The sequence below is a fragment of the Mytilus edulis genome, chromosome 8 (assembly GCF_963676685.1).
Source record: "Mytilus edulis chromosome 8, xbMytEdul2.2, whole genome shotgun sequence".
In the NCBI taxonomy this organism is placed as follows: Eukaryota; Metazoa; Mollusca; class Bivalvia; order Mytilida; family Mytilidae; genus Mytilus; species Mytilus edulis.
In genome coordinates, this window is record NC_092351.1 from 79,935,221 (window position 1) to 79,952,142 (window position 16,922).

Consider the following 16,922-nt stretch of genomic DNA (forward strand, 5'->3'; position numbering starts at 1 on the left):
TAAATATACAAGTTACAAACTGACAATTTACGTATTACGAATTATGCAATTACACAACTACAAGTTACGAATTGACAAGTTACGAATTAAGAATTTTGACCCCGTTGGCTTTCCATAGACAAATGCCACGGCTTAGAACCGCTGTTCTGGAATTAAGACGAACAGGTCCTTTTCTTGAGTTTGAGTAAAAGCGAACCTAGTCAATGTGATACAAGAGAGAATGTCTGTCTTGATGCTTGTTTCATTAAGTACTTGCATCTTCTACATAATAAAATGCCTATACCAAGTCAGGAATATGACAGTTCTTATCCATTCGTTTGATGTGTTTGAGCTTTTGATTTTGCAATTTGATTAGGGACTTTCCGTTTTGAATTTTTCTCGGAGTTCGGTATTTTTGTGATTTTACTTTTTACGACAAAAGTTTAAAAATATTGTAAAAATTGCAATTTGCTTAGTATAAGATACCATTAAAAATAATTAAAACAATGTACGTCATAAACAATCACGATATTACTGTTTTAAAGATCCAATAATGTATTATGCAGTCTGCTTGTGCAGTAATCCCACATTACTGAAGCTCAACCACTCAATGATTTGATGATTCCTAGAAAATAGATAAATGCAATGAATAGTGTATCCTGATATTCCTAAACCTCATACGTAATGCATGACATCGTGGTTGTCAATTAAACTATTGAAGGGTAAACCATACAATCCATATTTTCAATGCTGAACATTGAATTTGAAGGTAAGTCTTTTTTTTTCTTTTTTTTCGGTTAGATATAATGGGAAAATTGAGAAACATTTTTATTTACTTTCATACCATCATTTTAAGTAATTACAGACATTCTGTGTTTTTATAGTAACAAACAAAAATAATTTGAAAATAAAACAAATCGAATTTCATTGTCTTTCTGTACTTATAAAGGCAGTCAGGCCAGACTGCAAAAAAAAACCTTATTGGATTATCAACAGAAAATGATGGTAAATGTTTTCCAATAGACAATTTTCGAGTTCGATGCATTTCCGTTAAAAACTCTGGTTTTAGTGAACGTCATTTGTGCGTTTAGGGGCGTCGTCACTTCCATTCCAATGTTGAGCGAGTGGTTGGGAAACTATAATTCTATATTGTACGAATTATTCGGCAAATTAAATTCTCAAAATTGACAATCAACACTGCTGTCATTAGGGCATTGTCAGTTAGTAACTACAGAACAACCATTATTTCTAGTTTATCCTGCACAATGTCGATCTCTAAGACGCTTGATGAACGTAAATAGTGCAGGGATACAGGCGACCCCCGCTATCTGGTAAATGAAGTCATAAAGACGTGCATAATTGACGAGTTTTTGCCGGTGACGGATGAACTCGAAAGTGGTCTATTACATTTATTGTTTGAGATTTTTTCAAAGGCAAACAACTGCTATAGGTTAGTAAACAGATTGCATAATAAATTATTGGATCTTAAGATTTAAAATTAGCAAATTGAGATAATACAAGTGTACATGTCTGTCAGAAATAAAACTGTATAGATCTAACAGTTTTGAATGATGTGGATATTGAAGTAGAAAATTAATTTATTGAACTACCTCTTCAAAACTGTCACTGAATTTAATTTTTCTGCAGCACAAAATGGCAAATACAAAATGTGTTTAAAAATGAAAATAAATTTGCGAGCGTCGAAGTATCCGAAAAAAAATACGCAGATGAAAAAAAAACTATCCGGGGAAAATCACAAGAATATCAAATGGTTTTCCCGTAAGTTTATCTCGTTTTAAATTTTGAACATGATAAGGATTGTGTGCATAGACACAAACTAACTTTCAATGTCTTCCTATAGACCCTCGTGATATCTATATCATGCCTTATATATCATGTACTGTATTACGACGCTAGATAAATACTGATGATGAAAGGTAACACCCGGCCACCGAAAGCTTTATTTTTTTGTGAAGCCAAAGTGGCCGAGTGGTCTAGCTCGTCGGATACAGTACAGGCGATTTGGTGTCACGATATCTCAGTAGCATGAGTTCGAATCCCGCGAGGGAAGAACAAAAAAATTGCGAAAACAAATTTACAGATCTAACATTAATATTGTTGGGTTGATGTTTAGACGAGTTATATATATAGATGTTCCAGACCATATGAGTATTTGGACAGTACGCGTACGGTCCGGACCGTATACGTTTACTCGTACGGTTCGACCATACGCGTACGGTCCGGACCGTATACGTATACTCGTACGGTCCGAGCATACGCGTACGGTCGGACCGTATGAGTAAACGCGTATGGTCCAGTACGAGCTAACCAAACATGTTATTGGATCATATGGGTTAAATTTAAACAAACATTTATAACCATCTTTATTTTTATTTTACAAATCGTTATTACTACAATTAGATGGATAAAATGAACAAACGAACAAGTGAAATTTAATCTTTGTTTAATTGTATATCTGAATCCTATTTTGGTACTCTCGTCCAAGGTGACACTTGCTACCACACGTAACGTTATATTTTTTACATGTTTGCAGTTCATCCATGTTCCTTTGCATTTGCATCTTTTTTTGTTAAGTTGCTAAATACTCTAAAACAATTATCCTCCCATATTATATTTACTTCCGATATCTTCAATTTCAGTGATCATAATTCAATTAATGTATTACTGATCGACATGCTAAATACAAGAGATTAACAGATTTAATTAACGTGAATTATTTAAATAGTAAAAATATAAAATTTTTATGTCTATTACAATGGAACTTTTTTTATATTTATTTGAAAGTTAAGTTATGTTGATCTGTTATATGCATTTGTATCTAATAAACTTGACCAAATCTAAATATTAGTCCGACCGTATCAGTATATTGAAAAAGTACGCATACGGTCCAGACCATACGCGTACGGTCCAAATACTCGTACGGTCTGGAACATATATGTAAATATCTAATGCCTAGATCACACATTCACGGATGTGATGCCGGATTAGCTACGGATACTATCTGGCATCATTCGTGGAAATCTGTGTTAGTCCATAGATATCCGTATTGTTGTCGTAGCCATACATAGTAGATCGTAGTAGTACTTGTATATCGTTGACAATTTTTTAACATGCGCAAAATTTGACCACGGATCAAACGGCCGTAGTTACTCCTTACTAAACCGTTTAAGACCGTACTAATCCGTTATATTCCCTATCAAAAACGTATAAGTCCGTACTTATTTGTAGGCCAAAATGATTGCTACGGCTAGTTTCGGAAAAATACGCACTATTACGGTTACACCACGTATTGAATACGATTTGTTACGAATGTGCCACGTCACGGCACGTTTTTATTACGTTGTAATACGGATAGCTAGGTATCAGCCAGGGTTCTAAGAATCTATTACGGTTTACTACGTTACAACACAACACAATACGGAATACTGTGGATTCTTTTATTTTCGTTGGTACCAATTTTCGTGGATTGCGGAAACCTCGAATTTTCGTTGATATTTGATTTCAAGGTTCTGCCAAAGTCTGGATACAACTTTATAGAAATTTGTTTTTCGTTGAACATTAAAATTCGTTGTTCACCTGTACCCACGAATATTGGTTCCAACGTGTAATAATGAATTCACAGTATTATGTCTGTAACGGCGACAGACTTACATAAGGCTAGCTTCTGTATAAATACTTCATACCTATAGGGCCCTATAGCTACTTATTATGTGTCTTGACGTTGAGGTATACATAATGATTATCCAACATGAATAATCAACAACTGCCGCTTGCAAATAATTGACTGTAATTGGATATTTACATGGCTCAAAATGATAGGGCAGGGCCGAGATACTTGATGACAGGAGGCAGAGTACATGGTGGTCTACGGACTGACTTCCCTATCCATGGCCAGTTTACGACCCTCATGACTCAATTGTGTGCGAAAAATTCAGCTACATTTAAGAACTTTGAAAGAATAGTCCTAAAAATGTTTCAAGAACTGCTACATGTCATTGGTCCGAGGATTACGAATAACAACACATAGTACAGACAGACAGATCAATGATTTATTTAACAAGATCGAAAAATAATCTCAATTAACTTCTATATAGAATTGATGATTAACAAGTAAATTGTAGAAATGTGACCGTTCGTACTATTCCGTTCAGACCGTTCTTATTCGTACTAACCCTTACTTATACCGTAGTAAACCGTTTATCCGCAGTACATACGTCACGACACGTTTCTTTGCGTACTAAACCGTGTCATTTCCGTATTTTACCGTGTCTTACCGTAAGAACCCGTATCACTCATGTCGCAACAATGAACCCCGTCCTTCATTGTCCGTGGAAGTATTGTCAAAACCCGTAGTCATACCGTTGTGCAGCCGTATATGATCCGTATCAGACTACGGAAACTCCATTTCCGGGATCATCCGTGAGATTTACTCCGTAGCGGATCCGGCGATTTGGTCCGTGAATGTGTGACCTAGGCATAAGATACTTTGTCTGATTTTGTTAACTTATTTCGAAACATAAAAAAAAACATACTTAAACATTGAAGAATATAACATTTCACTTTAGAATACAAGCATATCTATTCTTCAATCTTTAAAAGAAATATAATACAAACATACACAGCTTGTTTTTACATTTGAAAATCGTGTGCAACGCTGTTGGAATTAAACGTAAACCGTTTAAACACATTCTATCTGTGGTCAGACATAAAATATCTAGGAAACTAAAAGGATTTTTGAATTTTTTAGAAAGTGCATCTTACGTTTTCTTTGTTTTAACTCAAAATAACGGTGATGCCCAAAAATCACTCCTCAAAAGTTTGGAAATTATGATCATTCGTACCAAGTCAAAAGACATATATTCTAATCGTATATATACATACGTCAATCCAACTATAATAATCGTTAATTTCAAATGTTATTATGAATTCTTCAATCGATCTTTCTACTACACAAATACGGGATGGTTGATAAAATGATCAAAAACACGTATACTTGACGATTTTAATCTCCTGGTAAAAAAAAACAATGTATTATGCTTCTGTTGCAAGCGAGCGGGTGTTATCAAATTACTGTTTACTTCGGCAGCTGAATTTGGTGTCTTCATTGCTGTTCGCGTTTTGAGTCGGGCCAATTTCATTCAACAGCGATTTTGATACGGGAGGGTGAACTATACGTTTCAGCTCAATTTCAAATTACAGGATCAAAAAATATTCGTACATTGTTGGAAAAGATATGAAAGATATTTTACTCACTACGAATTCGAAACAGGAGAAAAGCTCAGCCAGCCTTGCTTTTCTCCCTGTTTCAAAAGCTCAAATATTGCATTTGAAATTTGCCTACACTTTGAATATTGTACATGTATATGTATACGTTAATTAACAATTTAAAAGATGAATGTATCGCTTTCATTATTTTCAGAATTTATACAGAGAATTGATGTAAATGATATATTTAATTATTCTATTATTCTAGTAACAGACAATAGCATAACGATAATGGCGGAAATGAACAATATTTTAGTCTGCTGTTGATCGATTTCACAAGCAGAATATTTGTGTCGCATTGTCATTTATTCTGATAAATTGATGAATTAAAAAATAAATGTATATGGATTCTGTTACAATAGTCACTTTAACACTCCACTTTGGTGTAAACTGATACTTAATTCACTTGTTTTGTTTAAATAGAGTTAACAGTTTGATAATCGTTTAAATGACTGATTTAATATCGACCGCATGTCGCAACAAAGCAAATAATAATAATACATTTAATGGTATAAAATATCATGTGTCCCTAAAGATTAACGTTTGAAATGGAGCTAGGATTTGCCTGAATATACTTTATAGTCACTGTTGACAAGCGGATGGTGGTAACTGAAAGTACCACGATCGCAATATGGTGGAGAGAAATCCCGATAAGATCTTTCCTTCTTAATATTGTACAGACTCATTGAAAATGTTAATAACGAAAAGACGGCTGAGTAATGTTAGCCACATGTATGTTAACACAAAGACATTAAGTCGGAAAGATCTTACCGGGATTCCCCTCCGCCAAATTGGGATCGTGGAAACTTCAGCTACCATCATCCGATTGCCAACAGTGATAGTGTAAGCTATGAACAAACTCCCGTAAAACTTCCTAGTTATTTAGTTAGATTATTGCATAGAAAGGCAAATGCCAGACTGAATATTTCGTACCTTTTCATCAAATTTATGATTTGTTAAGAAGCGCACTACAAGGACTCGACACATTATTGTTTTATATTAGGGTTTAATATTGAAGAAAAATATAGGTACCCCTAAATATTTTACACTGAACTTTTTTGTCAATTGTATGGAGAAAACATTGACGTAAACTCTTGTTAGAGCAATACTTCTTGCAAATTCAAACATTTTAATAAAATATATTGGTTGTGTCATTTTTGCGAAGATTCCCTTTAACTACACTCCTTGTTTTCCTTGTTTTAGAGAGCAGTTTACGCACACGTACATAAAATTGAGAATGGAAATGGGGAATGTGCCAAAGAGACAACAACCCGACAATAGAAAAAAACAACAGCAGAAGGTCACCAACAGGTCTTCAATGTAGCGAGAAATTCCCGTACCCGGAGGCGTCCTTCAACTGGCCCCTAAACAAATATATACTAGTTCAGTGATAATGAACGCCATACTAATTTCCAAATTGTACACAAGAAACTAAAATTAAAATAATACAAGACTAACAAAGGCCAGAGGCTCCTGACTTGGGACAGGCGCAAAAATGCGGCGGGGTTAAACATGTTTGTGAGATCTCAACCTTCCCCCTATACCTCTACATTAAAATTCAGTTCAAGAGAAGTCCGAGTCTGATGTCAGAAGATGTAACCAAAGAAAATAAATGTATCGCATTATCGCATATGGTATAAGATGTACAAAAGTATTTTCGTATTTTGTGATACGATATTGGTCAATAAAATGTCTGTGAGAAACAGATATACGCATGTAGTATCATGGAAACGAAAAGTCAAAAGACAAGACTCTTATAAAATTAGCTAATACATTCAGATAATAAAGGCGGCTCTTTAAACAAAATAATTTGTCGCTTTACACTTTTTTTTTTCTGAATTAAGGATTCACATTAACTTAAAATAAATGCGTGATCATTCAACGTTTAAATCAAATAATACAAAACTATTTATAAACTTGAGGTTCATTTTACTTCTGGTATTTATCACATGAGATGACTACACTTATATTATTTTTATATAGTATTCTATCATTAATCCCAAGGTCGAATATCGTTAAATTGACTTAAATTGACTTTTTAATTCAATAATTTGGATGACATTTCATGAACTTGTCGTTATATTGTATCTACTCTTCAATTGCTACCTTGTATACATTTTTTTGGTGTGATTGTGATAATGAATTTCTATATGTAACGTCCAGTGGTAAATATTACTTAAATTCAAGAACGACACAATAACAATGATATGATATATGAAAGACATGGCCGTAGCTGTATATGCTTGTCCCTTCACATAATATAACTACAAACATAAAATAGGCGGTATGTAGGACAACTTTTCACCAGAGACCAAATGGCTTAAAGTAGGCAAACTATAATAGGTCATCATAAAAACCTTCAACAATGAACAAACCCCATACCATATTGTAAGATTCAAAAGACACAGACATGGCAAAAATATTTAGTGAGAGGAGATGATTGATAAAGCGGATGGTGAAGTTAAAGGATAACGTAGCTTATTTTTTCCTGAGAAGTTTACGTACAAATGGATGAAGTATGTTGGCATTTCCATGAGAACCAGTTGTATCCCTCTGCTTGCCGACTTGTTCCTTTATTCTGTTGGTGCTGACTTCATACATGAACTTCTAAGAAAGAATGAAATGAAGTTAGTAATGTCCTTTAACTGTTCTTTCCGCTATATAAATGATGCTATCTCACTAAATAATTCAACATTTTGTGACTATATTTTAAACGCATCAATCCCATCGAACTAGAGATAAAGGATACAGCATGTACAGTTAATATAAGTCTGCCTCATATCTTGCCTTACATCTAGAAATTGACAGCGAGGGTCGGTTGAAAACAAAACTTTTTAAGACAACAGAGACGATTTCAGCTTCTTAATTGTGAACTTCGTACAACGTCATCGCGTTATATAGGCTGTAGAAAGTAGATTTTAGATATTTGTTACTACCAACTAGATCACGGATTGGTCAATGTCATAAAAACCGAAGTCGGTTATCCCATGATTATTTTACATCATTAAAACGGAAATTCATTTACCAACAATATATAGTGTTTTAAGAAAAATCTGTGGAGTAGAAATATATTTTATGATTTAAGACAAATTTAAGTAAGTTTTTTTCGCTAATTCATGTTCTTTCTATTTTCCTCTTTTGAAAGAATACAATGATCATAAATATATCAGACACTAAAAGAGATAAATGCATTATTTTTTCGAGTTTCAGTTATAGAATAACGAGACCAAGTTGTATGCCTAAGTATACCAAAATATGTGACCTAGACCATTTACTGTTCCTTGACCTTAAGACATTATGCCCTTTGGGAATATGAACTATACGAAAAATTATATTAAAACGTTCTTTAAGCATATCATTTCTTGTAGGATTTTTAAGACATGTTTATCAAAGATTTATAACGGCTATGTCTGAAACATATTAAAATAAATCAGCGCTCATCATTTACTTTTACTTTACAGCTTATAATATGGTCTTTTGAAATGTAATCTATGTTAACCTATAGCTGTACAATGTAACCTATTAGGGGAATGCAACAAGAGTACCGAAAATTATACCATAGCTATCTATCGTATAATTTTCACAATTATACATGAAAATATAAGTTGATTTTCGGTGATTCAGAATCTGATGTCTACTTAGATTGTAGTCCCATAGCCTCCACTGTACAGCTACATGACTATATTGGGTAAAGGGTTTTAAATTATCAAGGCAGATTTGTTTGGGGAGAAGGGAGCGGAAGGCACGCCCTTTTCAAGGAGCTTCATGTATGGTAGATGCGTAGTCCTTTTTTAAATATAGTTTACCTTAAATGTTGACTTGCTAGACCCCTCCCTCTTTAAAAATCCTGGATTCTCATCCGATTTGATGTAAATCTAAACTGTTAACGAGGTTGCTTAAGTAATAACAATTATGTTTGAGAATTAAAAATAGATTTTGATACGGGAGGGTGAACTATATGTTTCAGCTCAATTTCTAATTGCAGGATCAAAAAATATTCGTACATCGTTGGAAAAGATAAGGTATTTTACTCACTACGAATTCGAAACAGGAGAAAAGCTCAGCGAGCCTTGCTTTTCTCCCTGTTTCAAAAGCTCAAATACAGCTGCATGACTATACTGGGTAAAGGGTTTAAAATTGCAAAGGCAGATTTGTTTGGGGAGAAGGGAGCAGAAGGCACGCCCTTTTCAAGGAGCTTCATGTATGGTAGATGCGTAGTCCTTTTTTAAATATAGTTTTACCTTAAACGTTGACTTGCTAGACCCCTCCCTCTTTAAAAATCCTGGATTCTCATCCGATTTGATATAAATCTAAACTGTTAACGAGGTTGCTTAAGTAATAACAATTATGCTTGAGAATTAAAAATAGATATGTTCCTTTAAATGAAGCTGAACATGGGTTTCTTTAAATGATTCGTCTCGTGGGGTTATTGCCGGGGGTTTCAACAAAAGCTAAGGTATAATTTACGAAACACCACAAAACTATCCAAAAGATATGAAATATCTATAACTTAAACATTGCATGTATTATACGTAATCTCACACTCCTGACGGATTTTATTATCTTTATCATCACCAATCTGTGTTTTTTACAGGAGTTTTGCCCCTTAAAAAAGACAGTATCTCGAAAACAGAACGCTCATCTTTAATCTATACAAGTACACACCCGTGATATCGCGGGTCCGTGACTGAATTAAAGTATATAACTATGCCTAAGCCTTATTTTAGTAATTGGTATTGTCATCTGATAAGTCATGTCGATTATAAGATACACAGTTTTCTCTGCTTTCAAATCTTTCTGTTTGAACCCGTCGACCTGGAACTTATCAGTTATTGGAAATATTAATTATTTGGAAAACAAAAGGTCCTGGTTATCCAGGAATGGAGTATTTTTTAATCAACAGCATTGTCCTATATTAGTTATCTTAGAAAGTCTTGCTGATTGCTGAATAAAACTACAATAGGGAACAATTTGACAATGATTGAATTTAGTAGTGTCAGTCCTTTGATTACGACCCGAGTATATAGCAAAATTCTAAATACACCGTTTGGTGGTGCGCCTGTCAAATGCGGAACGTACAGATAAGGCAATAACTGAATATACTATTTGTATCGGTATCGGATTCGACCCGGAATTTGTTAATTATTGGCAATATTAATTATGCTGAAAACAAAAGGGTCTGGAGTGGTGTAATTTTTAATCTACACCATTGAACTATATTAGTTATATATAGAGTTGAATTCTTTGATTTGTCGTTTTTACCCGATGACGGCTGACAAATTGGACCTCGTAATTTTAGTATTATAGATACAATGTTGTATTACTGTATCATCCATAGTTTCCAAATACAAAAGTGTTTAAAGGATAATTCTACTTTATGTGCATTTGAGTCTAGTATACGGGTTATTTGTATCAACTTTATAAAACATGATTTTATCTTCGCATGTAATAAATCCAACTGTATTACTAAGTTAACATCTGCTACAAAGTATAGGGATATTCTTCAATGAAACAAAACTAGTACATGAACAGCAACAACAACAAAAAACACACAAAAAAAAAACAGCGCTTTTGATGAATTAAATGAGTTAACCTGCATTCCTGTTTTCACGATTAGAGAAATTTAACTAATTACCAGTTCCTGATTGGATTACCTTTTTCTAATTGGTTAATTATGTTGCGGGGTCAGCACGAGGTCACGTATGTGTGCAATATGTACTTCCTTTAATTTTATCATCAGCTTTTAACTTATTGTGAAATATAAATTATATGGATGATTTTGGACTGGAGTAATAATTCCCTTTTTGCAATTTAAGGTAAAATTTTGTGTTTTTACTATTCTTTGTTTACATTATTGACACACGTTTAGTATATTTAGTAAATACGTACTAACCCTACCCATAAATGTAATACTATATATATGCCCTACCATTCATCCAAATGTCCACTATCGTATAATTGACCTTTAATTCAATAATATGGATGACAGGATGACATTTCATGACTTTTGTCGTTATACTGTATTGATTATGTTTTGTGTGATGGGGCTGATGGATTTCTGTTATAAGACGTCCAGTGGTCAATATTTCTTGCATATACATGTACGAACGAGAATGTAAATGATATACATGTATTGGTGACATGACGGTAGATGCATGTGTACCCCTTGTCCGTCAACGCATATAACATGGTATTACAAAATAAGGTGTGCTAAAATTATCGGGCCAATTATGTCGAGCTTTTTTTTTTTATTGTAATGGAGGATACTTGTGTATAGGTTAGAAAAGTGTAGATAAGCAGCTGTAATGGAGCACATATTTATTTAGGTTGTCAATGTATTTTATTTATATCAAAATATTTAAAGATTTGCAACGTTAAACTTCAAGTCTACTATGCCAAAGATTATATTCTTAAAAAAGAAGATGTGGTATGATTGCCAATGAGACAACTCTCCACAAGAAACCAAAATGACACAGAAATTACCAACTATAGGTCACCGTACGGCCTTCAACAATGAGCAAAGCTCATACCGCATAGTCAGCTATAAATGGCCCCGAAATGATTATGTAAAACAATTCAAACGAGAAAAGTAACGGCCTTACGAAAAACAAATATGTAACATAAAAACAAACGACAACCACTGAATTCCTGGCTCCTGCCTTGTGACAGGCACATACATAAATAATATGGCGGGGTTAAACGCGTTAGCGTGATTCCAACCCACCCCTAACCTGGGACAGTGGTATAACAGTACAACAAAAGAACGAACTATAAAAATCAGATAGATTGTTTGAAGTTGCCGACCCGCACCACTAAAAAGCAGGCTTCCAAGACTAATTTAAGACACATATTGGTCAAACCTAAATTTTAAAGACTGTTTCCTGCTTTGATACTTTTAAATGTAAAGACGTTGCTCTTTTAACTAACATGAACTTTCTTACTGAATGAATATGCAGGTTTCTGTAGACGTAAACATAATTTAGTATGAGATTTCTTATTTGTCCTCTGTGCGACGGGTTGCAGGGGATATTGAAATACTCTGTGTATTGAAAGCGCCACAAAGCCTTCACTTTTCGACGGGTTGTCACGTTATGAAATTTATATGAAAGTTTCATACCTGCCATCATTTCAAAATGTCCATGGGGTTTTTACATGCAAGATGGCTCTCACAGTTCTACAAAACTTTTAAAAGGGGCCTTCAAATTTATTTTTATGATGTTTATTTGCTTTTTTATACAATCCCATACACATGTTCATTTGATTGTTTTGTTTTAAATTATGGACAAAATTGCTCTTTCAAACTTTAGGATTGGGAGCCTCAATGGGGGAAAAACCCTTCAGTTGGCAAGTATGAAGTTTGGAGGCACAATTGCTAAATTATTTTTAGTTACACACGTTATGTCACTTGTAAATGTAAACTGTAAAATATTACATAGACGTGCTCCAATCTTCTGCTCTTCTATTATAAAGATCTGGAGCCTCTTAATCTTGTTACATATTTTTTTCTATAAGTACAATTTAAGTACAGTAACGGTATGTTAACGTACATAGAATCATATTATGTATGCGCACCTTTATCGGTCGTGTAATAACATTACGTGTTATCATCATGCACGAGGGAAATAATTCAATTTTTATCTGAAGAAATTTTTAAAAGTTGAAATCTTATCAAATGTTTCCGCATGAATATATTTTCTAGAGGATAACATAAAGAGGTCAGGTAAGGTAAGCTGACGTTGTAATTGCTTCTTAGTAGAACCAGGAAAAAAACTATTAAAAAATAATTAAAATTATATAACACTTTAACAGATAGCTTATCATTATAAATGTGAAAGAATTATAAATAAAAAAAATTGGGATCACCCGGCAAAATTTGTTAAGGCATTAAATGGATAAAACCAGGGGATTCCGAAAATCTGACAAAAATTCCAAAACATGACAAGCCAGCTTCCTTAATCTCCCATGTCTGCAGCCAAATACCAACTGACAGTCCCATCGTACAGTGTTAACATATTTCGTTTAATTTTATGGGAGCGTTGATGTTAAAATTATACATTTGAACAGATGTGTGCTCTTTACACAAGAATCGATGTAAAAGAATTTTAAACTCTGTTTAGTATTTCTATGTGTATCCATCTGATGAGTTAAGCCTTTTTCAACTGAGTTTTATAGTACGTTCTTATGTTGTACTGTTATACCACTGTCTCAGGTTAGGAGAGGTTTGTTTAACCCCGCCACGTTCTGTTTGTATGTGCCTGTCGCAAGTCCGGAGTCTGTAATTCAGTGGTTGTCATTTGTTTTTTGTCTTGCATATTTGTTTTTCGTTCATTATGTACATACATTAGGCCGTTAGTTTTCTCGTTTACTTTAAACATATTTTATTTCAAAAACTCATGTACATGACATACACATATAAATACAGTGATACAATAATACTAAGGGATTCGCAAACAATGTTTCCCTTATATTAATCCGTCACCCTAGTTTTCTCGTTTGACTTGTTTCACATTGTCATGTCGAGGCCTTTTATAGCTGACTATGTGGTGTGGGTTTTGTTCATTTTTTAAGGCCGTATACATGTAGTTGTTCATTTCTGTGTCATTTGGTCTCTAAGACTTTTTAAGTCCGATTGAAGATCGATCGATCTTTTCCGTTAATATTAGACCAAATATAGATCTTAAAAGGATCGATCCCAGTAATTATCGATCTTTTTTTGCTAGTGTAAACGGGGTCTAAGACTTGTGGAGAGTTGTTTAATTGGCAATCGTACATTTTTGTACCACATCTTCTTTTTTATACTTTATACGGAACACTCCAAATAAAATTTAAAAAACATAAAGCATTCTTTATTTTGTCAATAGTCTCCAAAACTACACCGGAATTAAACATGTATGCATTGACACGATATTCTTGTAAATATTTAAATTTGAACCCAGACGTACGATATACTCGACCACACATGACTGCATTTCCCGACGTCTGACCTAGAAAGATACTTTAGCGCAACTAAAACCTTGAAAGGTGCACAATCATATTGATCAGTTTCGTATTTGTTCGTCACTGAATGATAGTAGCTATGAAACACAATTACGTCAGTGCTATGACGGAACTATTTGAAAACAGGCAAGAAACCTAATTAATTTTGAGATCTTTTTTAAGTCCTAACGTTCTAAAGATTAAATACTTAGGATAAGAGAGACATCGAATGTATTTATCTTCTTTAAAGTCTGATTAATTCGTATTATTTACCTTAAAAGACAAGAACAAATTACTATAAATCATGTCTTTCTTTTTAAAATCACGGATAATAAAGTCTTAACACGAGACTCCTTAAAGGATTTGAAAAACAATATGTGGATAAAATGATAAATTTAGATATTTACAATGAGAAATGTAAATAAAAGTCGATGTAACCTCGTCGTATTATTGAATACATGTCAAAATTTAAAACATTTTTAAAGTTAACTACTAAAACAGGTCAAAGGTAATTAAATCTTATCTCGACTTCTGTTTGGGTGAATTCACAATATATGCAGTTAACAGGTGTCTTTTGTAGGTGATACGCATTTTTAAGAAAACATTCACCATCAACATCCTAGCATTATTCTCAAACTATCACCTGCATGCATATGTACTACATGCATAATTTGATTCAATTTTCTTTTTCAGAGAAAAAGGGATATTTGATTCAATTGTCTTTTTCAGAGAAAAAGGGATGAGTGAAACTTCTTCCGGATTGTATACAAAATGATGCATATAACGGATTATTCAAGTAAACAAGGTGTAACTACTTTTTCACTGGAAAAGACAATGTATGCCAACATTACAACATATAATACTACTAATGAAGTACTAGACAATGGATACACAGCATCACGGGAACTTCTAGTAATAGCAGGAATAGTGATTGTTCCTGTTATAGTGATTACATTAATTGGGAATATACTTACGATAATCTCGTTTATACGAGACCGAAAGTTACATGAATCAATCAATATTTACATTCTAAATCTCGCTATTGCAGATTTCCTAATCGGGACTATTAGTATGCCGATATACCTAGCGTATACTTTAGATGATAGCGTTTGGATATTCGGATATCAGTTCTGCAAGGCGTATTTGTTACTGGATTTAATATTTACCTCCGTGTCTTTAGAAGTGATGATTTTGATAAGCTTTGATCGTTATATTTTCCTCAAACACTGGTCCAGGAATTATAAAGATCAGACTAGAAGGAATGCGTATATACGAAGTGGTGCCGCTTGGATTATTGCATTAGTTTTAAATGGTCCAGCGACCCTGTTTTGGGACATTTGGACAGGAGAGAATTCTGTACCTTTAGATGACTGTGAAGTACAGTATCGAAATAATTACGCCTACACAGTAGTGGTTGCTATAGTAGCATTTCCAATTCCATTTGTGATATTGACTATATTGAATACAATTATATTTTGGGAAATAAGAAAATTACTTTCAAGAAGAGAAGAGCTAAGTAATTTATCTTCACTTTCCAACAGCCGGGACTCGACTTTGTCTAGATCTGCGTCAATAAATAACGTTCACGCAGGGAACGTAAATTTTGTACACTTGCATCGAAGAAACAGCCTACGTTCCAAAGAAATATTCCACACACGTCACGGTAAAAAGGCGGCTAAATCTCTCGCAATATTGACTGTTGTGTATGTGTGTGCGTGGCTTCCTTATGCTATTGCTATAGTCATATATTCATTTTGTAGAACTTGTGTAAGTGTGCCGGTTTTTGAAACATGTACGTGGCTTTTATGGTTTAAATCGGCAATTAATCCATTTTTATATGCTTATAACTGTAACAGGTTCCGGTCAAATTTTAAATACTTCCTGTCATGTGGTAGAAGACAAAAGTATATAGGCGACGGACCAGTTATTGTTTAATGAAACTAGTGCTATGATTCAATCATTGGATTAGAGAACTACCATTTAACTTCAAAAAGAGTGGGTTATGTTTTTTTCTTTAAGAATATTCAGATCCCCAATTAGATGTTGAAAAACTATTGTGGTCAAGCAGAAGCCTGAAGCGAGGTTTCTCCACACACATTATAGTGTTAAATTTTTAAAGAAAATAATAATTTGAATAATATAGCGTCGAAAAATTTAAAGAAATTCTGACTCATATATTTTTTAAAAACCTACCTCTCCCTCCACCTTTTGAAGTTGAATGGTTGTTCCCTTTGATAATCAATCTTAATAGCATCATTCTACACTAAGTATATTATGGAGGCTGCAAATATAATCAATACATGCATATGATATAATTGTAATTTTCTCCGGTGTAACAACAAAGCATAGTCCTGTCATTCAATACTTCGTAAAACTATTGTACCATCTACTATTTCACTGTGTGTGAATGCATGAATGGAAGTAATATGAAACATGCAGTTGAGATTGTTAACAAATTGCAATATATCCGATTTCATTAAAAAGACGTTTTAACAAATTTCAACATTCCATGTTTCTTTTTAAGTAAACTAGTTACCATTGAGACTATACGAATGACAGGCTTCAATTTCAATCAATTACTATTATAATTGTTATAATTGTTATGATGACTTATCATGAAAAGTATTAGTATAAAAATGTGTATATTTATTTTAATAAATAAAAGCAATATGGTGATAAAC

The 16,922-nt window shown here is 33.6% G+C and overlaps 1 protein-coding gene across 1 annotated transcript; it reads left to right on the forward strand.

The window, feature by feature from the left end:
- The first annotated feature begins 543 nt into the window (after positions 1–543).
- LOC139486338 (histamine H3 receptor-like) lies at positions 544–16,253 on the forward strand. Its single transcript, XM_071271204.1, has 2 exons — positions 544–748; positions 14,971–16,253. Exon 2 carries the CDS (start codon positions 15,013–15,015, stop codon positions 16,174–16,176), a length of 1,164 nt encoding a protein of 387 aa, XP_071127305.1. The 5' UTR covers positions 544–748; positions 14,971–15,012; the 3' UTR covers positions 16,177–16,253.
- The last annotated feature ends 669 nt before the right edge of the window (positions 16,254–16,922 follow it).